This window comes from Tupaia chinensis, unplaced genomic scaffold (genome assembly GCF_000334495.1).
Source record: "Tupaia chinensis unplaced genomic scaffold, TupChi_1.0 Scaffold143651_1, whole genome shotgun sequence".
NCBI classification, from domain to species: Eukaryota; Metazoa; Chordata; class Mammalia; order Scandentia; family Tupaiidae; genus Tupaia; species Tupaia belangeri.
Genome location: NW_006203500.1, coordinates 1,336,842 through 1,360,772, shown reverse-complemented (window position 1 = coordinate 1,360,772; position 23,931 = coordinate 1,336,842). Strand labels below are relative to the sequence as shown.

General features: G+C 55.3%; 1 protein-coding gene across 4 annotated transcripts in view; it reads left to right on the top strand.

The window, feature by feature from the left end:
- TBC1D22A (TBC1 domain family member 22A) overlaps nucleotides 1-23,931 on the top strand; it is a 386,589-nt gene that overhangs the window by 4,058 nt on the left and 358,600 nt on the right. For all 4 annotated transcript variants that reach the window (XM_006164616.3, XM_006164615.3, XM_027766747.1 and 1 more), the window contains exons 2-4: nucleotides 14,377-14,433; nucleotides 15,199-15,536; nucleotides 19,939-20,115. In XM_006164616.3, the coding sequence (XP_006164678.1) occupies nucleotides 14,377-14,433; nucleotides 15,199-15,536; nucleotides 19,939-20,115 (572 nt within the window). The remainder of the gene's footprint in view (nucleotides 1-14,376; nucleotides 14,434-15,198; nucleotides 15,537-19,938; nucleotides 20,116-23,931) is intronic.

The window sequence follows — 23,931 nt, the reverse complement described above, 5'->3', positions numbered from 1 at the left end:
AACTGGGAGGTGATGGAGGGCTTGAGGACAAGGTCCCGAAGCCCGACGTCTGTTTCTTTCCCCAGCTGCCACGGTCTAGCCTTGCCCGCCGTCAGCCAGGGCAGGAGTGAGGTGAAGGGGTGTCTTGCTCAGGGGCCGAGTGGCACCTCTTCCTCCCTCCTCGGCAGGCTTGGTGTCTCTGCCCTGAGTGTCTTGTTCATCTCTGTACACCAACCACATAGCGGTTGCCCCAGGTGGCACTCTGGGTGCAGCGGTGAGTCTAGGAACCGCTGGAGGGTTGCAGGAAAGCGGGTGCGGGAATGTCGCTGTGCCAGGTCCTGGGAGCGCGGTGACTGACCACTGGTTCTTTCTCTTGAGTCCAGGAAGGGAGCGTCCGTACTGAACAGCTTCCTGGTCAGGGTTCAGCGCTGTGCTTGGGGGATGGAGGCGGGGTCTCAGAATGGGGTGCTGTGGGCCTGGGGGACACCTCGCACCAGCTGTCGTTTACGGGACGCTTCCCTCGGCCAGGCTCTTCACCTGCCACCACCCTTTCAGTCCTCGCAGGGCTGGGCAGGGGGAGGGTCCCATGTGACCTGGGCGAGGCTCTTCACCTACGATTACCCATGTATCCTTGCTAGGCCGGGTGGGGGTGGTGTCCCACGTGACGTGACCTGCGTTATCCAGATGAGGCTCGGGTCCAAGCTGAGGCGCTCACTCCAGGTCCCATAGCGTATGGGGAGCAGAGCTGGGACTTGAACCTGGGGTTTGCTGAGTCTCTGCCTTACCATGACAGCACACCACAGCACGCCCGCACCTGGCAGCTCCTGGCAGTCGCTTTACAGGTGCCGAAGTCAAGTCAGTGCCAAGAACGCTGACACGCCACCAGGAACCTGGTTCCTCCGAAGGGTGGGTTGAATCTCGACTGCTGCCCTGGGAACCCATCTCGAGGCCTGCCTCAGTCCTGGCGCTTGGCTGGGTGTTCTCGGACTCCAGCCCTGGGGCTGCAGCTGGGTGCGCCGTGCTGGCGTTCCCTTTGCCGCTGAGAGGCCCGGAGGGGACAGCTGGCTGGTCCGCACTTCGAAGCCCCTCATTTAGGGAGCTTATGTTCTGATACCCCCAGACTCTGCTGCTCCTTGCTGCGGTGCAGCCTCCTCATTTGTGGGGGTCTGTGTGGCATTCCACCCCATGTGGACAGCCGGGACACCCTGACCGTCCTCGGGGAGTTGGGGCTGAGAGCTTGCTGCTGGGGCTGCTTGCAGCCTGCAGGGAGTGGGTACTGCAGAGCCGTGCGTTGGTGATGGTCTGCGTGGTATCCTGGGAAGAGGAAGAGTCCCTCAGTGTCACTGTGGACCCTGGAGGCAGGCCCAGCCTCTGAGAGTGCCCAGCCCACCTGCTTCCCTGTGTTCATGTGGACGTGTGTGCAGGGGTGAGGACAGCTAGAGATGCAACTCTACATCCGCTGTTGGGGGAGGGTAGTCGAGGGGTGTCAGGCCTCACTTCTTTTGGAGTCTGGGGGGAAGAGAGGTGAGAGGCGATGAATGGTGGCGTCTGTCTCATGTCTAGGGCCTTGGCACGTGTTTTGTTGGGGTGGGGGAAGAGCACGGAGGGCGACCTCTTCTGCTCTCGTTTTTAAAGATGGCTTTCATGAGTGAGGTACAGAGACGGTGAGCCCGGCACCCACAGCAGGCCTCGGTGCCCCGCAGCCCCAGCGTCAGCCAGCCCAGGTCCCGGCACTGGCTGGCAGGTGCCCTTAGTACCCAGGGAGCAGCCAGGCCTCCCATGAGGATCAGCCTCGCAGGTGGGACGTCCTGCTGCTCCCCCCAATCCAGGACTGGAGCTGACCGTGTGGCTGAGGGATGCTCAGGTCTGTTGGGACAGCGTGGGCTGCTCTTAGACGGCGACTGTGGCTTCACGAGGGCTTCTGGGGAAGGGGCGGCTGACCTTCCTGCTGCCTTTGCATTGCTCTATCTTGGGTTCCGTTGGTCCCCACGCTGCTCATTGGAGCACAGCAGCAGGTGTGTGTCAGCCGAGCGTGCGTCTGTGAGCCCTGGGACTCCAGAGATCTCTGGCGGGGGGCTCAGGCCCCGGCGACACCAGCACTTCTGAGAGACTGTTGCTGCCAGCTTAGTTAGACGGCACACCATATTGTGAACCGGAACCCCCAGACGAGGCGTGCTGGGTCGTCAGATGTCGCGTCATGGCGAGGGAACTCCACGTAGCAGGTGTGCATTGGCTGCCTTTTGTGCACACTAGCCCTGGGGTGTGCAAGAGGGAGCCAGCGTTACTGCTGCTGCTGAGAAGCTCCCAGTGTGACAGGTGCTGGCCAGGGTCTTCTGTCCCAGGGGAGTTTTGACAGGTGCAGCGGAGGAGGGACAGGAAGCCCTGTAACAGTGTGGGCAAGGAAAGGCTCATTCTGACCAAGGGTGTGAGGTGACGGTAGAGTGGACTTTGCAGGAAGGCACAGTTCCATTAGGCATGCACCCTGGTGTGGGCATATTCTGTGGTGGGGCTGGCCAGGGCTGCTTGCTTCTGGGGTGACTTGACACCGCTCTGTGAGACCTGGCCCCTGCGGGCAGAGGTGGTGTGCAGGGGGAATCCAAGTGGGCCGTTCAGAATGCTGGGCTCGGGAGTTCAGGTTTGAGGCCTGGTTCAGGAGCTGGAGAAAGCTTCTGAGAAGGAGTGACCCGATGGACCCCTGACCTGAACTCGGGGACGATGAGGCCATGCTAGGGCTCAGGGTGAGGACCATGCTGTGGGGAAGGATGGATTTTAGGAATTACTGTAGTCCAGCTAGTTAGGCAGGTGTTTATTGAAGTCCACCTGTGCCGGGCCAGCAGGTGGTTGGTGATTAAGGTGCTGGCTCCTTCAAGGCCCACTCTGCAGTTTGAGTCCCGGACTTGGTGGCTTGAGGAGCGTGTGTGGCTGTGTGCCCAAAATTCTGAGAGGAGAGTGGAGGAGGGATTGCGCTGTGGCCCTCCCCTCTGAGGGTGATTTCTCACTTTCCTTGTCTCTCCGATGAGCACATATGCCCTATAGCAAAAGTCTGAAAACAAAAAACCAAAAACAAAAAAACCCAAACCACCCAAAATCCCAAGAGGAAAATGGAGGGGAAGGGATTGCAGCATGGCCGTCCTCCCTTGGGGGTGATTTCTCTTTGCCTTTCATCCTGTTTCACTCTCTCTCTGGCAAGCACACATACCATACAGCAGACAAAAACAAATGGAACCGACTCTGCCAGCCATTACTCAAGGTGGTAAGAGAGAAAGAGGAGCCTCACCCAGACTGCAGGGTGCCAGCAGAGGGGCTGGAGAGCAGGGTGCAGGGCCTCGCGGACACCTGGAAGATTGCAGCTTGGTCTGAAAGATTTCAGACTGGAGGGTGACCTGCCCTCTGGCATACCGGAGGCCAGAGCCGAGGCCAGAGCTGGGGGGCAGCTGGGGTAGATGGTGCAGCTCTCCCCAGCCCAGGGTATGGGGAGAGGGTGGGTCGGGCTAATGGACAGGAGGAGAGGCACCTTGGAAGTTCCCGAGGTGACTGAGTGGAACTTTGGGGCGGGTGCCTAGAAGGACAGAGGTGACCTTTAGGTTTGTGGTTTGCCCTTTGTGGACACTGAGTTGCAGAAAGTGGTCAGTGTGGTGGGAGGGAGAGGAGGTGGGACCCTGATGCAGGAGTGGCACCAGCAGGGTTCCAGATGCAGGACCTGGCGCAGGGCGAGCTGAGGCCGCTGGGTGACAAGGGCGTGAGGGAGAGGCGGGAGGCAGGGCAAGCGCATGGTCTGGCCTCTGCCCAGCTCCTGCCCAGCTCTTGCCTGACTGGTAGGAGCGATGTCCCGAGAGTGGGCTACTGCGAGGAGGTGTGGGCGTGACCTCCAGGGTGGAGCTGATCTTCGTGGTGGACCTGGTTGTGATGCCCGGTGGTGGCTCTGAGTGGTCTGCCTCTAGGCACGAGTTTGAGAATCTCTTACCTAGAGCTGGAGTCAGGAGAGCATGATTCTCTGTCATGGTGGCAGGAGAGGGAGGGAATGCACAGCAGATCCAGAGAGCTGGCCAGAGTAGAGCCAGAGAAGGGGCTCTGCTCCACCCCGAGTTTGCTGCAGAGTGGCAGCTGGGCAGGGGCAGGATCGAGCCCAAACCAGTATAGAGGAGGGGGAGATGGACTCGGGTTGGGCCAGCTGCCAGGTTGCGCGGGTGCTCTGGACTTTCTGGTGTTCTCCAAATACTTGTGTCCACATATGCACTTCTTTTTTTTTTTTTTTTTTTTTAAATTTCTTTCTTTCTCTTTTTCTTCTTTTCTTTTCTTTATTTAACAAACATATATTGCTTTGGTAGTGTGAGGGAAAAACTTATTGTAAAAATCCGATTACCAAGACCGATCTCGAGAGGTCCATGCAGGTCTTTGGCCCAGTCATCCCCTGAGTGCCTGAGGCCCCCATGGTCTCTGCATGCTTTGGGGAACACAGGAGATCGAATTCAGCCCTCGTAGGGAGCTTATGGCCTGCCAGCACACCAGGTCCCTGGGAGCCTCAGAGGACAGGGCAGGCATTGCTGCCAGGCAGGGGCTGTGGGTGTCGGCAGTACGATGGCCCTGGACTCTCGGTTGGGACCCTGTAGGGCCGTGTCTTTCTGCAGCTGGCTCCTTGGGTTGGACACGAGTTTGATCATGCTGGGGCAGAGGGAGGGTGGAATTGTTTACTGTTGTCATTGTGGTGTGCATTTTCCTCCAAAGCCCTCTGAAGTTAATTTCCCTGGCAAACTCACCTCTCCTGAACAGACTTTATAAACCCAGGGAGAATCACTATGTGCTAGCATGAACCTGATGGTGAACCTCGCCGCTGATCTGGGTCATGTTTAAGAACACTGTCATTGAGCCAGCGGGGCGTGGAGTAGTGGCTGCTCAGGGAAGGTGCTGGTTGCACGGTCGGCCTAGGGCTTCCTTTGCCTGAAGTGCAGGCCGAGCTCTCATCGCAAACGTGGCATGTAACTTCATCTATTTTATGATGCTTAGAGCACTGCAGCTGGAACTGTTCCTGTACTTTTATTTTCTCGCACTGTTCGCTGTTTTGCTCATTGCTTTTTCACCCACCACTATTTAACCTTTAATTTAAAAAGAAGAGAAAAGCTGGTCTGGTTTTGTACCTTTAGTTTTGTTTTTAAAGCCAGCAGCTTGGTATAGAAGCTCTTTTATGGCTTGAACGTGTCTTCCAAAAATTCACGTGTTGGAATTTGGTCAGCCACTGTAATGGTCCTCAGAGGGTGGAAACTTGGGCTGGCTCTATGGCCTGGTGTTAAGGGAGCTGGACCCCACATGACTGCCTGCGGTTTGAATCCTGGCCCCAGTGGCTTATGAAACATGCCCGCTGTGTGCATGCCCCAAACCCCAACAGCTTGGAGAAGTGGGGGAGAAGGACTTGCAGTGTGGTCACGCCCTGTCGGGGAGTGCTCTCCTCTCTCTCTCTCTCTGGTTGAAGCACATGCTGTCTGACAAAAACAAGAAAAGAGGGTGGGAGTGTTACCTTTAGGGGGTGATTAGGACTGGGTAAGGCCATCAGGGTGGGGCCCCTACCGTGGAAGCCTGGTGGCTTATAGGAGAGGGAGTGACGCGTGTACCCATGGACATGGACATGTGGGCTCTTGCTCATCTTGTCCAGTGATGTCCTGTGCCTCTGGGGGCTCCGCAGGGAGTCTGCACAAGACCCTCACTGGATGGTGCCCTCGACCTTGGACCTGCAGACTGTAAATAATCCTCTGTTCTTTATCATCGCCCAGACTCTGGTGTTTCTGTTATTAGCGGCAGAGAAGGACCAAGTCAGACGGGCTCCAAATTCAAACCAGAAAGGTGTTCTCCAGGGTCTGCAGGAGGGAGCCACTTTCTTATTGTCAAGACCCAGCGCCGAGGGTCAGAGAGGCCCATCTCATAATCACGTACATACAACTTTGGACTCGGGTCGCTGCCACCTTGCTGACTTCCGACTTGTAACTTCATGCTTGTTTCCATCTTTCCTTTCCTGCTTCAGGGGTCTCCTGAGTTCTTTGCCCTTGTGGCAGCACCCTGAGGGCGGGGGCCGTCTCTGCGTCGAGTTGTCTTCCTGGAGCAGGCGCTCCGTCAGTGTTTGCCGAATGCCTTGGATAAAGAAACAGTACGGCGAGGAACAGACAGGGTTTAAGACACGCACTTTTCACTGTCCTTCCAGATGAAGAACCTGCCTGGAAACCAGCAGGTCTGTAGAAAGTATTTGAACCTGTGCGGCTTTCACGAACCCTTAGTAGAGGATACTGAGGGGACTGCTGCGGACGACTCCTGAAGAGGCGGCGCTGGCCACAGGTGGCATTTCTCTCTTTCTTGGGCATTTTCCCGCAGCTGACCCGTGTCCACAGCCTGACCTTGAGCTGTAGCCCCAGCTCCCACAGGCGCCCCTCCTGATTCCTGTGCTCGCCCCCTCTGCTCCCCGTTCTCCTCACTGGTGGGGCACCACTGTGGAATATCCCTGTGCCTATGATGGACAGCGGACTTTGGGGAGAATTCATCAGGGCGAAGGAGGTCTTTATAGTTGTGGTTACTCTTCAGGGTGGCCTCTCTGCTGCTCCTCCTTGGTGCACCCCCGTAATGTCTTGGTTTTGTCCAGGTCTGTCCCCTTTACTTAGTGTGAGCCTGTCATGTCATGTGGTTGACCCTGGGGTGCCAGTAGTGTTCTTTCGTTCTTTTTTTTATTATTTTTTAGATTTTTGCCATAGGGCATGTGTGCTTGCTGGAGGGGGACAGAGGGAAAGTGAGAAATTAGCCCCCAGGGAGGATGGCCATGCAGCAGTCCCTTCTCCTCCATTCTCCTCTCGGGATCTGGGGTGTGCACGTACATGCACCTGGTGCGTTTCTCAGGCTGCGGACTCCAGGACTTGAGTCCCGGCGTTGGCCACGTGGAATCCAGCACCTTGACCGCCAAGCCAACTCCTGACCCTATTCTTCTGGCTGAGAGGCCTCATGGCTTTGTGGTTGCAAGGACTGTCAGGACGTAGACACACCACACCTGGAAAGACCAGTCCAAACCCCTTAGAAGGAAACTTTGCTTTCAGTTCAACCCTTCCTCGCTTTTTGGTTTTGGGGAATTTCCATTTTTCCTCAACAGAAGAGGAAACTGAGGGCCAGCCCTGCTTAGGGCGTCCCTGCTTGGTTTCAGGTGATGTTGGTCTGTTACGTGCTTCGTGCTGAGGGCCGCTTTGTCATCAGCCTCCTGTGTGTGGCAGACCTACCTGGAGCCCAGTGCGTCGGGGAGGCCCCCCACTGAGCTCATACACCGGCACGTCTCCTGTCCCAGGTGCTCTGCGTGTTGGCGGAGCCGCAGCTTTGTGTGGACTGCCACAGCCAGTTTCAGAGTTACGTCACCACTGCGAAGAGAAAGCCCATAGCTGTCAGGAGTCCCTGGGCATTCCCTCCCCGCCCTGGCACTGCTAATCTCTCTGTCCCCGTGGACTTAGCTGCTCTTAGTGTGTGTCCCGTCATGTTTGGTGGCTCTTACTCAGCCTGACGTTGGCAAGGCTCATTCGCACTGCTGTGTGCCCACGCTTGGTTCCTTTCATTACCTGATGTCCTGGTGTGTGATGGACTGTGTGTTACTGGTCCACCCCTCAGCTCCCCCTGACCACCGGGGGTACTGCATAGTTTGTTGTAGTGTGCGTGTTTTCATTCTCTTGGGTGTGTAGCTGGGAGTGGAGTTGCTGGGTCATGTGGTAACTGGTAACCGTTCGAAGGCCTGCCAGCCTGTGTCCATAGCAGCTGCATAATATTGCATTCCTACTAGCTACACGTGGGGTTCCTAATTCTCTGTATTCTTAAATTTTTGCCCTCTACTCTGTGCGAGTGGTATCTCATTGCGTGTTTTTCTTTTCTTTTCTTTTTGGAGAGGTTTTTGCTATAGGGCGTGTGTGCTCACCAGAAAGACAGAGAGAGAGACAGAAAGTGAGAAATCACCCCCCCAGGGGGGTTGGCCATGCTGCAGTCCCTTCTCCTCCATTCTCCTCTCGGGATCTTGGGCACACACGCACACGTGCCTGGCATGAGTTTAGGCCCCGGATCTGGGAATTGAACTGTGGTCGACTACATGGGAGTCCAGTGATGTAGCCATTACGCCATCTGCTGGTCCCTCCTTGGGGTTTTGATGTGAGTTTCTCTGATGGCTAGAGATGTTGAGCTTACTTTTTAAAATAGTTCTATATACAGGGGCCAGCAGGTAGCATGGTGGGTAAGGCACTGGACTCCCACGTGGCCAACCGTGGTTCAAGTTCCAGACCTGGCAGCTTGCTTTCTCACTTTCCTTCTCTCTCTTGTGAGCTAAAATAATAAAAGACATTAAATTAAATAATTCTTAAAAAGAAAAAGTTGCGCATACATTGTAAAAAGATCAGGGTGCATGCAGTTAGCAGTAGTGCGCCCTGCTGTGTACTCCACGTTTTGACCCTGGGGGGTGAGTGGGACTGGGCTTCAGAAGTCATGTCTGTGGTGCCTGTTGCATAGCTGCCTCCCTTTCATGGAACCAGAGCAGTCTTGAAAAAAGCTAGAAAACTGGGTGGGCCTGAAGGTTAAGGGAGCCACATCCACATGGCTGACTGTGGTTCTCATCCTGGAGCCAATAATGTGAATGGCACGTAAGTGTGTGTGCGTGTGTGTGTATGCCCCCAATTTTGACAGGATGGAGACGTAGCGGAGAAGGGAGTGTGGCATGACCACCCTCCACTGGGGGTACTTTCTCCTTTGCTGACTCTGTCTGTCTCTGGTGAGCACATACTCAGTCTGGCAATTAAAGAAAGTTGGAAAACATTTCCAACATTCAAAAGGGCAGACAGACGAACATAGCGCATGAGAACACAGGTGTACCTCCATCCTGCATAAGGAAGAAGACCTTATACATGTCCTTGGAGGCCTGTGTCCTTTGCCTGGTCCTGAGTCCTTTGTCTACTCCCAGAGAATCACTGTTGTCAGTTTTGTTTTTATTTCCATAAATATAGTAGACTTAAAAAAATTATTTGCTTATTTGTAATTTGACGAGAGAGAGAGAGAGAAAAAAAAAAAAGGTGCTAGGTTGCTGTGTCCAGGACTTGAACCACGGTCGGCCATGTGGAAGTTCAGCGCCTTAACCACCACACCACCTGCTGGCCCTGCAGTAGATTTAAAAAAAATATTTATTTAATTTTATTTATTCATTCATTTTATCTTGACCAGACACAAACACACACACACACACACACACATACACACACACACAGAGAGAGAGAAAGAGAGAAAGAGAGGGAGAAAGTAAGAGAGAGAAAGAGAGAGAGAAAGTGAGAAAGCAAGCCACCAGGTCCAAGAGTTGAACCGTGGTCAGCCATGTGGGAGTATCCAGCGCCTTAACCACCACGCCACCTGCTGGTCCCTGCAGTAGATGGTTTTTAATCACTCATGTATCTATCAAAAATGACATGAAATATTATTCTGTATTAAAAGATGTTATAAGGATGTCATCCTGTGTATTATTAAACTTGCTTTTCTCCTCAGTGTTCTGTTGGTGAAATTTATCTACATCGATTCTGGTCACTGGTTCAATCGTGTTTGCTGTGGGTAGTATTCTATGGTATGTGTATTTTCCAGTCTATATGTATATATATGTATATATTCCAGTGTGTGTGTTTATCACTTGGTTGATGTGGGCACCTCCCTTTCTTCCTTTTTGAATTACGTACATCGTATACCCTGCCTCCTTGTGGACTTATGCCGAAGGTGTTTCTACGTTATCTATGAGTCAGTGGAATTATATGTGTCTGCCTTCCATGAGGAATCACAAGGGTTGGAACCAGCAGTTAGCGTAATGGCTATGTCGCTGGACTCCCACATAGTCGACTGCAGTTCGAGTCCCGGACCTGGTGGCTTAAAACTCACGCCGGGTGCGTGTGCGTACATGCCCAAGATCCTGAGAGGAGAATGGAGGAGAAGGGCTTGCGGCGTGACCATCCCCCCTGGGGGGGGATTTCTTGCTTTCTGTCTCTCTGTCTCTCTCTGTCTGGCGAGCGCGCGCACCCTATAGCGAAAAAAAAACCTCTCCAAAAAAAAAAAAAAAAGAAAAAAAGAAAAAGGAACCACAAGAGTTCTCTTTAAAACAGTGGATTACTAGTGTTTTGAGGCTGTATAATTTATAAAAAAGTTTATTGGTTAACATACTTTTTAAAAGAAAAATTTCATTATCTGAATGAGGTAGATGGGTTAGTTGCCACTTATTTTTTTTAAAATAGCTTTAGTTGAAGCCTTTTTTTTTTTAGCTATGCAAGACCAAATAAAAATGCAATTTTAATAAGATAAAATGAGTTTCCTTTTAGTCTGAGCTTGAACTTCGTTGGAACATTTTCTGCTCAATAAACATAAGTGGTTTGCCCATGAAGAATTAATGAGTTTGCAGCTACCCTGGAAGGGAAGGCCTGCAGTCTGTGATAATGCTGCAAAGATCTTATGAAAATGACATGCAAATAGTGGGCCGCAGGCCAGACTGCCTGCCGGTTTTGAGCCATGTAAGTATATTGGGGAATAATAGGAAGAATGTGAATGTTCAGGTAAAGATAGATTAATAATATTGATAAACGGTATTTGGAGGTCATTTCACCGTATTCAAGGTGCTATCGTATGTGTATCTCATTTCGAACACGTTGTAACTAACCATTTCTGGGATGAGGAGGCTGAAGCTCAGGCAATTACCAATTACTTGGTTGAAGCTTTACCAGCTTGTAAGCATTGGAGCTGGGAATTAAACCTGGACTTCTTTCTCCTCCTCCTTCCTCTCCTCCTCCTCTCTCCTCCTCCTCCTTTCTCCTCCTTCTCCTTCTCTCTCTTCCTTCTTTCTCCTCTTCCTCCTCCACTTCCTTCTCCTCCCTCCATCTCTCTGTCTTTCCCTCTTTCTTTCTCTTTGTGCTATAGGGTGCATGTGCTCACCAAAGAGAGACAGAAAGAGAGGAAAAGGGAAATCACCCTCAAAGAGGGATGGCCACACTGAAATACCTTCTCCAGTCTCCTCTTGGGATTTTAGGCATCTATGCACATGTGCCCTGCATGATTTTCAAGCTGCTGGTTCCAGGACTTGAACCGTGCAGCCAGCCATGTAGGATGCAACACCTTAACTTCCTTGTCACCTGCTGGCCCCTCTTTTTCTCCTCAGTGCAGAGTTTTGCTGTGTCATTCAGGCTGGCCTTGAACTCATGGTATTTTCTGCCCTAACCTGCCTAGTAGCTGGACTTGCAGCTGTGCACCACTGTGCTTGACTGCACCTGATCTTTTGATTCTTAAGTCGGGAAGCTTTCTACTAATGTCAAGGAGGCCTCATGAAATTTCAGGAAAAGGACATGACATGTAGGTTGTGCATGATCTGAGCATGCTGTAACCTTTTTGATTTACTTTTGTTTTTGCATATAGCCAGCATTTGATGGGGATTCTGTGGGTCAGAATTCAAATCGGCACAGTGGGGGTGCCACATCTCTGCTCCGTGATGCCTGGGGTTTCACTGGGAAGACTCGAAAGACAGAGCTGGAGCATCAGAGGCGGGTTCACTTACTGCCTAGGCTGCCGGCCGGGCCCTTGGCTTGTGCCGTCAGCTGTGCCGTGTACCCGGGCCAAGAGAGCCAGGAGGAAGCCGCGGCGCCTCTTAGGAAGTCACGTCTCCGTTAGGTTTTGCACACTACAGCATTTACCCATTTGATGGGTACCGCTCAATGGCTTTGGTGTATTAAGAGTTGTGTGACCATCGCCACAGTCAATGTTAGAACACGTTTCTCGTCTCAACCCCCTGCGTCCTCCGGGCACCCCAGCTCTCTTCCCTCGTTCCCATGCAGCAGCTAATCCTTTCCTAGACAGTGAACAAGTGGAGTCACTTAATACGTAGTTTTTGATGATGCCCCCTTGCACATGGCCTGTTACTAAGGTTCATCCATGTTGCCCATGTCAGTCCTTCACTGTACCGGCCAGGTGTCCCAGTGCAGAGTACAGCACTCTGCCCGTCCGTTCACCAGTGGGAACATTAGCCTGCTTCTGCCTTTGGCTGTTGTAAGGCTGGCGTGACCTCTGCGTACAGGGTTCTGTGTGCACGTCACGTCGTTCCGTGCCAGCAGGAACTCCTTGGCTACGTGGAGAGTATCCACATGTTGGAGGAACTACCAGCCCATTTTCCAAAGGGGCTGCACCAGTTTTTATTCCCATCAGCAGTGTGCGAGAGTTCCGGTTTTTCTGTATTCTCTTCTCACCAACATTTGTTATTTCTCTCTTTAATTTTAGCTGTCTAGTGTGTGTGACGGAGTTCCTCATTGTGGCTCTGGTTTCCCTAATGACGCCGTGCATCTCTTGGTCGTTCGTGTATCTGGGGTGCCACTTCCCTGGGCTTGTGGCCCTTGTTCTGCCTTAAAACCAGAGGTGCTGCTTCTCTCTAGCCTTCACAGGAACGTCTCCTGCCCTTGGCTGGGAAAATGCCTCACCTAGAATTAAGCACCGGTGATTAGATAGGGCTCACCTGGTTAATGCCCCTCGAGGTTTGTTTATTTACTTATTTATTTATTTTAAGTTTTGGCCATATTGTGCATGCGTTTGCCAGAGAGACAGTGAGAGGGAAAGTAAGAAAACCCTCCCACCCAGGGGGGATGGCCACACTGCAGTCCCTTCTCCTCCATTCTCCTCTTGGGATTCTGGGCACTCATGCACATGTGCCTTGTGTGACTTTCATGCCACTGGGTCCAGACTCAAACCACGGTCAGCTATGTGGGAGTCCAGTGGCTTACTCTCCATACCGCCTGCTGGCCCCTCAGGGTCTGCACAAAGTCCCCTTTGCTGTGTAAGGTGACACAGTTACAGGTTCCAGGCTTTAGGGCATGGTGGGGCTCCACATTTCGTATAAATACTCAGTACTTTTGGTGGGGCTGTTTTGCCAACCACAGCTGAATGACCAAGAGAGAATGTTCTGTTTATGAAGAAATTTTTACAGATCAGTAAAGAAAGGGTGAACACCCCACTAGAAGGTACAGACAACTGATTTACAGAGAAGAGGTACAGATGAAGGGCAGGCGGCCAACCTCACGCATGGTCGAGGACGCCAGGCCTGCTCTTCCTATGCAGCCTTGCTGGCAGGCTCTGAGCTAGTGAGCACAGCCCTTCGGCCTCCTCCAACGCACGTGTGTGCCCGGCCCGTCCCTCCTAGGGAGGAGATCTGAAGAGGGTCAGCTGTGTGCCAGGATCCATCTCCAGACATGGCCCTTGCCTTTTCTGGAATCACAGAGAACTTCAAGGAAGTTAATACCTCGGGTCAACTTTGGTTAAGCAGGTTATTGGCAAATTTTAGCCGAGTGTGGGACAGTGTGACCTCAGAGGTGGGCTAGCCTAGAGGGATGGCTCGGGCTACTGACGAGGTGGCTGGTGGTCATTCTATTCTTGCGGTTTTAAAAAACATGTTTTGTTTTGAAATAACACATATTTGCAGAGCAATGTCTAGGGAGGTCTGTTGCTCTTCACCTTGTTATTGTGCTTTTAAAGTTACATTCGCTATGTGCTCTTTTTATGTATCTGCAGTACTCCCAAAGTAAAGGAGTGATTTCAGTGAGTTGCAGATAAAGCGATGGTACAGGGAAATAGTCACGGTGTGTTCTTAGTAAAGAAGGTAGGATTTCATTCCAATTTAAAAAGAAAGCCTTCACCTGTTTGCCATGCACCTAACCCTCCTGTCCGCGTTTCCCATCCTGTACCCGCCTCCCACCCCCAGGCACTGTGTCGCCGTGTCACAGTGGCTCTCTCCCTCACGTGGACCGTCACAGTGGCCTCGGCAAATGGATTTGTTCATTTCAGGCACTTGGAAGTCTAAGGGAGGCAGTCCAGGGTGGGATGACAGTCCACCAAAGCCTCTGCAGACTGCCCTGGCCCGTCGCCCTGCCCGCCGTGGAAGTCGTGGAATCTGTTAACTTGTATTACGTTCTCCTTGGAGTTCTTCCTTCCATCTTCAGATGAACTGATCCCAGAATCTGGTGGATCTTGTTCCGTGTCTAAGCATGTTTGTGATTATGGCCCACGAGTGGAGAGTGCAGAAACTTCCCCGATGCACCCACAGGTCCTGTGACTGCTGTCGGCTGCACCCGGGGTGCTGCTTACAGAGCTGTGGCTTCCTGTACCCAGGCCTGTCTCTGGGAGGGCCTGAATGCCCCGCCTGTGTGCGGGGTGTGGGCTTGTATGGCACCATTCATCCCTTCTGGACCAGGCCCTCAGAGCCGTGGGTGGCTTAGAGGGATGTGGGGCCACTGATAGAGGGCCCTTTCTGCAGTCATGAGGGTTCCTAGCATCTGGCCCTTTCCTGGGTTAGCAGTGGGCCTTGGCAGTGCTGCAGGTGCTAACCTGTCTACCCTTCCCTTCCAATAGCATCCAGCACGTGTACGGAGCCCAGCACCCCCCTTTTGACCCGCTGCTGCATGGCACGTAAGTGAGCACTGCCCACTGCCGCTTGGCTGGTCTGGGTGGGACGTGGGCTCTCTCTCGGCACCCACAGCTGCTTTGTGTCCATGGAGCACACCTCTGTGGGGAAGGTGCAAGTGGAAGCTGCAGCCCGACCTGGGGAGCGTGGAGCCCTGCAGGAGAGCACACAGCTGGGCCTGAGCCTACAGGCAGCCAGCTCTGGGCCGGGCCGTTCCCGGCTCACACGTTTCCCTCTCTCTCTGCCGCACTCTCCACCTAGCTGCTGTGGCTGCTCTGCCTGTGGCTGTCCCTCTGAGCAGGGCAGCGGAGCGTGTGGGGCCCAGTGTGGGGCTGGTAGAGCTGCAGCACCGTGCCTTTCTGACAAGCATCCTGACACGCAGTGGGACTGAGGTGGCAGCTGGTCATTTTCAAATGATAATGTCTCCAAGTCCGTATCTCTGCATGCCTCCCACCCACACCCTCCTCTTTGCAGGGAGCTGTGCAAAGAGGCTGGGTAGGTGAGGGTGTCTGCTGGCAGTGGCCACCGTGAGTTTGGGCATAGGTCTGAGTGCTGTCACCGCAGTCCTTGCCTCAGGGCTGCTCTCGCTGAGTCCGGGGAACCGAGCCCGGTCTCGTTTCAAACGTCTCTCAGAATTGGGTTTGGTTTTTACTTCGCTGTCAGCTGTATTAGAGTGAGGCTGCAAACCTTGCGTCATCTCCCCTGGGCAGTCCTTCTCAGCCAGTCTGGGGCGAGTGCTCATAAAGACCACCTTTGCCTCTGCCTCGCAGCTTGCTCAAGCCCACACCCAAGGTGCCGACCACACCGCTCAAGGCCAAGAGGGTCAGCACCTTCCAGGAGTTTGAGAGCAACACCAGTGACGCCTGGGATGCGGGAGAGGACGATGAGCTGTTGGCCATGGCGGCGGAGAGCCTCAACAGCGCGGTGGTCATGGAGACGGCCAGCCGTGTCCTGCGCAACCACAGCCAGCAGCAGGGGCGTCCTGTGCTGCAGGAGGTGGTGGGGCCAGCGCAGGAGCCGAAGCCTGCGGCTGAGCCGCCTCCTGCTCCCAGCGGAGACCTGCGGCTGGTGAAGTCTGTCAGCGAGAGCCACACGTCCTGTCCTGCAGGTAGGAGGGGCGGGCTGAGTGGGGAGGGGAGCTGTGTCTCCTCATGGTGAAGCTCGAGAGAGTGCCTCCTTGTCAGGAACGAGACTCAAGGCCGGGAGGGCCCGTGGGTCACCCTGGGCATCCGCAGCATCCCCCGGTGGGAGGAGCAGTCCGCACGTCCTCCTGGTGCTTTGTGAGCTGTCCTGTGTCCTGTTGGCTCACTCATCGTCTTCAGTGGGCTGGTCCTGAGAGGGCCACAGGTGAGCTCCTGGGCTTGGGACCTACCTCCTAAGTACACCTGTGCTCAGTGTGTGGTGGTCCATCGCGGTAGCTGACGTCTCCCACCGCGGGATCAGGCTGCGGGCTGGGCCTCCTTAGGCAGCTTCTCTGGTGCCCACGGGGATGCCAGCACATGGGTGCGGGCTGGATGGGTGGGATTGCTGTGCTTGGAAGGAAGTTGAGTCCTCAAGGGCAGGCCGTGTCTGTGTCCTGGCTGGAGTGACTTTCGTTCTTGAGGCTGTGGTGACTTTCGCTCCTCCTGAGCCGCACAGCCGCGGTTACTCAGTGAGCGCCTGAGGGCGCTGTCTAGGACAGGGCACCCAGTGTAGACCAGATGTGCGTCCTAGCCTGCGGGAAGTCTGTTTCAGTGAGGGAGGCGGACGCTGAACTGCGTACGACTGTCTGGAGGTGTGTGGGATGTGCTAGGAGGTGGCAAGTGCTGTGGGTCAGGACAGAGGCGGGGTCACAGGGCTGGAATGAGTGGTCATCAAAATTGGGAGGTCGGGTGTCCTCTCTGAGAAGCTGTACCCTGAGCATCGGCATTTGTGAGCCAAGGAGGTGAGGCCTCGGAGAGGGCCCAGCCAGCAAGCAGGGCTCTCGTCCCTCTGCATGGCTGCCCAGGCCTGGGCTGCTCACCTCACATCGCAGGTGCCAGAACAGACATCATCTGGGCAGCCCAGGCTTGTCCTGCTACCAGGTGCAGGCCGAGGGTTTGTACCTGGGTCTGGTTTCCAAAACACTGCTAGGGAGTCAGCAAGCGGTGTCGTGGGAGAGGCGCTGCACTCCTCACTGGCTGACTGCAGTTGGAGTCCCAGGCCCAGAAGCCTGAAAATCATGTGAGGTGTATATACATGTCAGCCAAAAACCCCAGGGGAAAGTGGAGAAGGGATAGTGGCATGACCATCCCCCCGGAGGGTGATTTCTCATTTTCCCTCTCAGTGTGTCTCCAGCGAGCACACTCACCCTATAACAAAAATCTTTAAAAGAACAAAAATCTCCAAAACTATCCCCCCACTTCTAGGAACTGATGAACTTCAGAAGTTGCTAGTCTCTCCTGGTGCGGGCTGTGAGTCACGCCCTCTGGCCAGTTCTCGTATCGGAATCTAAAGCTGTCAAGTGTTTGCACTGTCAGTGGGAATCTGGCTGTGGCCTTGCAGGACCGAGCGCTCTGGCGGCTGATCATGGTGCACACTTGGTGCCTCCTGGGCGCCCATCTCAGGCAGCGTGCCCTCCCACCCACCACATCCTCCGTGTGGGCAGAGCCCGAACTCACGAGCTTACAGCTGGGCTGAGGCTGAAGCTTGGTGAGCCATGTCGACGGCTTCTCACCCGGGGCGGGACAGTGCCTCCGTGACACTGCCGTGGCTAGTGGTGGTCCTGAGCCTGCCTGGAGTGGTCTGTCCACATGGTGAATGCCTTGGAGGGTGGTCCTGACCAGAGGCAAGCGCAGGCCACACCTGCCAGGCCAGAGCCATGGGTTACCGCTGCGAGCAGCTACCTGTGCAGGAGCGAGACCGAGGTGCTCCGGGCAGCTCAGGACTGGGCATTGTCCCTCACCTGCCTGGGCTGCTCTGCCTTGTGCCTCCAGCTGCCTGGAGCCGGCTCCTCCCTGTGCTCTGGGCCAGACTTCCGAGCGCTTAAGTCCAGTGGTGGTAACAGCGTCTGCCTGTAGCTCGCCATGTGGCAGGTGATGCCACAAGCCCGTGTGGTGAGAAGCGCATGTCACTTGCGGCAGCACCGGGAGATGAGAATCGTCGTGACTCCTTTTCCAATGGAGGCACGCTGGAGTCGGGACTTGCCCAGAGCTGCACACCAAGTGGGGCGCTGGGGTTCACACCCAGGGTGCCTGACTCGAGGGTCCCTGCTGTTAGCCCTGGCCATCTGTATAGAGCAGGAGTCCTCAGCATAGTGGAGTGGCCCTGCTAGCGTGTGTCTAGGGCAGTTCTGGTTGTCATGGCTGAGCAAGGCCAGCCCAGGATGGCTCCTGCCTGCACAGAGGATGCTCCTGCCCCAGCTGTCCCTGTCTGGAGCCAGAGGCCCCCCTTCCTCTAGGAATGCAGGGATGTAGTGTGGGGGAAGACCTGTGGTGGTCAGTCCCCAGGCCTGGCTTCCTGTCAGCCACCTGGTCGAGTTGGGTGGTGGCGTGAAGAGGACACATTTCCATGCTTATTCTCAGGGACTGCAGATCGTGGCGTGGGGACCAGCCAGTGGACGAGTGGACAGGATCCAGGAGCAAGCAGGGGGTGGGTTCTGTGTCGTCCAGTAAGGTAGAGAAGGCTTTGGGGGATGTGGGTGTGTGTGTGGGTTCCCAGGGCAGAGGGCAGGCTCTCCCAGCTGCAGGCAGCTCGTCGTCTGGTCTGGCTCCATGTCCTAGGGAGGTTCCCGAAGGCAGAGGCCACATCCTGGGTTCTCTGTTGCTCCTTGGTGTCTTGCGTGGTTGTGTAAGTGCCACGAGGCCCACGCAGAGCACCCTCGTGATCCCTGCCAGGGCCTGGGCCTCCTCGCTTGGAGGCCAGCCCCGGTTCCATTTTACATCACTGCCATGTGGACAGCATTGGCACTTGGCACATCCTAGAGTGTCCCCCCCGTGGGCACCATCCAGTCCTGCCACATGGACAAGCTTCTCCCTTCATGAGGCGCTGATTGCATCCCACGTGGGCGGACCTGTCGCCGGCTTACCTTCAGCTCGGGGTCACTGTTGGGCAGTGCAGGCGGGGGGCCGAGGACAAGTCCTCTTCGTCCCTGCTCACCTCTCTGAGGCAAGCTGATGTGCCCTGGACACTGGCCTCCCAGTGGGGGGCAGAAAGTGGGATCATGCGGGAAGGGGAGATGTTAGGGCTCCGAAGTTTGCATCTCACGTTAGCAGACTTTTTATTTTTTTGTTTTGAGAGGTTTTTGCTATAGGGCGCATGCGCTTACCAGACAGACAGAGACAGACAGACAGACAGAAAGTGAGAAATCACCCCCCAGGGGGGATGGCCATGCTGCAATCCCTTCTCCTCTGTTCTCCTCTCAGGATCTTGGGCACGCACGCACGCACACATGCCTGGCGTGAGTTTAAGCCACCGGGTCCAGGACGCGAACCACAGTCGACTACGTGGGAGTCCAGCGACATAGCCATTATACTAACTGCTGGCCCCACGTTAGCAGACTTCTTTGGAGATGTCACCAGGTCACAGGTGGCCCGGCTCCTGGGTAGCTGAGGTGCCCGTGTGCAGCCTTTCCTATCTGGAGTGTGGAAGGGTCGGGTGGCTATGGAACGAGGGAGCGTGGCACTCCCATCTCCTGGGCTGCTGGGCTTGAGCTGAGCTGTGTCTTGGAGTTTTCATTTTATGTTAGGTTTTGGGTTTCAGGCATTGCTGGGTGGGATTTAGACTCAGGAGCTCAGAGCCCTCTGAGCCTCTTGTTGGCCCTGGGTGGCCGTGTCAAGGCCTAAGGGCCTTGGGATCTTTCCTCTGGCTGTCCCAGGTCCCTGGCCTAACTCCATCTCGCAGGGCAGTGGGGCCTTGGTGCATAGCAGCTGATGGCACACCCAGGGAGGGGCGGGCAGACTTGCACACTGGTGATGCTGCTGCCTGCCTGTGGGATCTGGTGGGCATTGTCCCTCACCTGCCTGGCTTCTTTGCTGATGGGCCAGCCTCCCTCCCAGGGCTACCGTGAGGCATGGTGAGGGTGGGCAGGCAGTGCATCCGACATGCTTCGGAGACCGGAGGTGGGCACGTCTGTCCCGGCCTGGTGATGGTGTGTCCTGGCCTTGGCCTCTGTCCTCAGTGCCTTTCACACTCGTCCTTCCCCTTCACCAGTGACTCGGCACGCTGCCTCCCGTGCTCAGGCTCTCAGGTCACATGCCCTGGCACCTGGCACTCGGGAGCCCGACCATGGTTCCCTGGACAGGCAGGTGGCCTGCACTTCTCTGATGTCACATTCCACTCTGCACGGGATGTTGCTGAGAAGTACTCAGCTGATGAGGCCGCTGACTTCCCAGTGTCCGTCAAGACACCAGCGCCCCTGCTCAGAGGTGGGAGAGACAGGCATCTGTGACCTGGCAGCTTTCACGGGGACGGGCACAGCAGTGCGAGGCCTCGGTGAGGGAGGACCACGTGGACAGGTGCTCCCTCACTCCGTGTCCTCTCGCCCTCTGCAGAAAGTGCCAGCGATGCCGTCCCACTGCAGAGGTCCCAGTCTCTCCCACACTCGGCCGCCATCACGCTCGGGGGGACGCCGGACCCGAGTGCCGTCGGCAGCTCAGCGCTGAGTGAGAGAGAGGCGTCCCGGCTCGACAAGTTCCAACAGCTGCTCGCTGGCCCCAACACGGACCTCGGTGAGTCCCCGCAGCTGCACGGCACCAGCTGTTGTTCTTGATTCTAAAGTCGGTCGTGTTCTTGAAGGGCTCTGTGTACTTCCATGATGCCCACGTGGCCAGGTACGAGTTGTGTGAGTAGCCAGCGTGTTCGGACCCCTGGGTCACCCAGCTAGGACAGTGGCCACGTGCGTCGATGACTGACTGGTGTGTGAGCTGCGGCGTCGGGTCTCTTCTCAAGGCCCAGCTGCGCTTTCTTCTCGCCGTCTGTGAGCTCTCCGAAGCAAGCTGGGTGACGTCCTGGACCTTCACCGAGCCCCGGAGACAGTGGCTCAGGCATGGGATTAGTAGCTGCGGGCCAGACCAGCTGTCTGGGCTGAGCTGCGGAGTGAGCCGTGGCAATGGGGCAGGGGCAGGGCGTCGCCATGGAGCGTGACATACATGAGCGCCACAGAAGACCAAGCAGGGCCTGGCGGGTGGGGACAGGCAAGCAGGGTTATGGCCCAGTGCAGCGCTTCCAGGGTGAGCTGCCTCGAGGCACCAGAGCAACCGTGCGTGCGCTGAGCGGCAAGCTCTGAGGAATACGCTTGCTTTTTCAACTTTTTTAAAAATCAAATTAATTAATTTACGTTTAATCACCGCCCATCTGTACAGTGTACAGCGTGGTTTTTCCCAATGTGAATATGGTGCGTGTTAGTCAAGTCAGAGACACGACTGTCTACGGCATCACCCATAGATAACGTGGCTTCTGTGTCGTGAAATGCTCTGTTTGTCTCCCCCGAGCCCCTCCCTCCCACTTACACCTGCTTTCAAGTCCATCTGTTGAATTCCCAGGGAATCTAGTTCTTCCATTTATGCATCTCAGCTTTCTTGAGTGCTACTCTGCTACGTGTTTGCTAGGTGCTGGGGCTTTTAGGAGAACCGAGATGTGGCCGTGTGCTCGCCTGGTCGGACAGATGTGTGAACAAGACAGTTACGGGCAGTGTGTTGGAGTGGCTTTAAGAGCTGGGAAGAGCAGGGAGTGCAATCCCCAGCATGGCCAGGAGGTGGCGAGTAGGGCACGTGGATGAGCAGCCCTGAGTGGGAGTTCTTCCTGCTTGGGAGGCGGACGCTGAGGACAAGCTGGCAGAGCCAGCACCACGCACCCCAGTTCTGAACAGTTCTCGCAGCGGGCTCTTTCTTAGCTGTGTCTCAGAGTCAGTGACACATGCGTACATTACGGAAGGCTGTCCGGTGAAAGTCAGTCCCCTTCCTGGTTCCCAGCCTTGTCCCCATCCTCCACTTCCCCTCCCTTTTCTGTCCAGGTGGCTCCTTCCAGGGATGGCCTATGTATGTATTGTTCAAAACTTCTTTTTGTTTGTTTGCTGTATGCTGTGGATACTTGCTGGTGAGACAGAGAGAGAGAGAAGGTGAGAAATCACCCCTCACGGGAGATGGCCTTGCCACAGTCTCTTCTCTTCCATCCTTCTCTCCGGATTTCGGGCATGCCTGCACGTGTCCAATGTGTATTTCAAACTGCGAGGTCTGGGACTCGAACTGCTCAGTCAGTCATGTGGGATACACTCACCTCAACCATCATGCCACCTGGCTGACTCCGTTACAAACTTCCATTTTGATGTAGTTTCTACTTTCAGAAAAGTCTCAAGACTAGGACAAGAGGCGTGCGTGCAGCCCCCACTCGGAGCCCCGGTTGTATACACTGTGTCTCTGCCCTGTCCCGTGTGCATTCTTTCTGAGCTGCTCGCCTCAGTGGGATATGTACCCCTTAACTACTCGGGGCACAGCTGTACTTCCCGAGAGCACAGATGTGGGGGAACCAGGAAACTGAACGCTGATGCATTACCATCTTGATAATAGTCATTTACCTTTGTGTGAAAGAGAGGGAGAGAGGGGGCGAGAGCAAGAGAGGGAAGTATTTATTTATTTTTTGGAGAGATTTTTTCACTCTAGGACACGTGCACTCACCAGACAGAGAGAGACAGACAGCGAGAAATCACGCCCCAGGGGGGATGGTCACGTCGCAGTCCCTTCTCCTCCATTCTCCTCTCGGGATCTTGGGCACGCACACACACACGCCTGGTGTGAGTTTTAAGCCACCGGGTCCGGGACGCGAACCACGGTCAAGTACATGGGAGTCCAGCGACATAGCCATTATGCTAACTGCTGGTCCCGAGACGGAAGTATTTTTAAGCAAACATTTTGCCAGAGGGTGTGCATGCTTGCTGGAGAGAGAAAGCCCCGCATGAGGAGTGGTCATACTGCAAGCTCTTTTCATTCGCTTCTCCATCCTGTTGGGACTGTGGGCACGCTTGCACGTGCGACTGGAGTGTTTCTCAAGGTGCTGGGCCTGCGGCTTAGCCTGTGCAATTGACTGGGCGGGATCTAGCTGCCTCCACCGCGCCGCCCAACCTGACCCGAGAGAAATGCTTTTGACTGGGTCTCATGGAGCTGTGACCCTGCTGCCAGCCTCTCGGCTAGCATGCAGGCGAGTGTGAAAGCTGGGGCCAGGTGCAGGGCGGCCAGGCCACTGAGCCTCCGTGCGTCCCCGGCCTCTCGCGCATTCCGCTCTCTGTGCGCGGCCGCGGCTGCACCCACGTGACTAATCATGCCCACGGCCCGTGTCCGCGCTGTGCCTGGCTTTCCTGTGGTGCCCTCGCTAGCTCCTTCCTAGCCCCGAAGCCAGAGGAGGCGCATGCATTTCATCCACCGTCTCTGTCACTCTGGGCGGTAACTCAGCTTTTCTTTGTATTTTTTTTAAGTATATTTTATTCACAATAGTTCTTGTGTGTGCATGGGAGGGAGGGAGGGAGGAAGAGAAAGCGAGCGAGAGAGACAGACAGAAGTACCTCTGCCAGGGCCTTCTCATGCCGTCGTTCCTTCCTCAGGACCTGGAGCACACGTGTGTGCCCAGTGTCTTCAGGACCCCGGGGATCAGACAGCGGTTGCTACGTGGCTTCCAGCCCTGCAGTCAGCTTGCTGCTCACTGTGCCGTCAGGCTGGGGCTGTGTTTGTGTTTCCACCTTGATGTTTCGAAGTGCGCACGCCAGTTGTATTTGATCTTGACATTGTGGAATGTGCCTTGTTTGCACTCGTCTGATGTGTCCACCCAATGAGGTGTGGGTACTGCTTTTGGGAGAGTTGTGTTCTTGGTGGCAGCAGGAGGTGCGTGTGGGTCTGTGTTGGCAGCGACGATGTGAACTGGCCGCTCGACTGGGGCAATGTCTGCCAGCTCTTGTCCTTGAAGAGTGCCTCTTTCTTTGGTGACGAGGCAGTCACTTGCAGAGAACTACCTTGGGCTCTGTGTTTGTGCGACATTCCCCTCCACATGGTGGTGGCACTGCAGCGCCCCTCACTCGAAGTCACTGTACCCCATCGCAGGACACAGCCGCTGCGTCGTCAGCGTTCTGCTGCGTGTCCTGCATGTGCCCGTGGTTTTTTGTTAGCCTCCTGCTATGGGTATGTAGGTCATCCTGGATTTTCTTTTATTACAAACGACTGGAGAAGTCCCTTCAGGCATTCGAGCCATGTGCTGTGTGACGGCATCATCAGGGCAGCTGGGTCTGGGCAGGAGAGACGGAGCCCTGGGGGATGCTCCGGTGACTGGCTTGGGGCCCGCGGGGGCTGTCTCATCCCTGAGGTAGGAGTGAAGGCAGGCCGAGATAAGAGGGCATTGCCTTGTGGCTTGTCTGCATCTGGCCACTCCTCTCCCAGCACACCGGTACTCCCCTCTGCGGGCCCCGGACATCGGAGGAGGTGGGGCGGCGGACTGCACGCCGGGAGGGGTGCTCCGGGCTGTGGGAAGCTGGCTCCGCCGCTCTCTCACCTTGTGACCCTGTG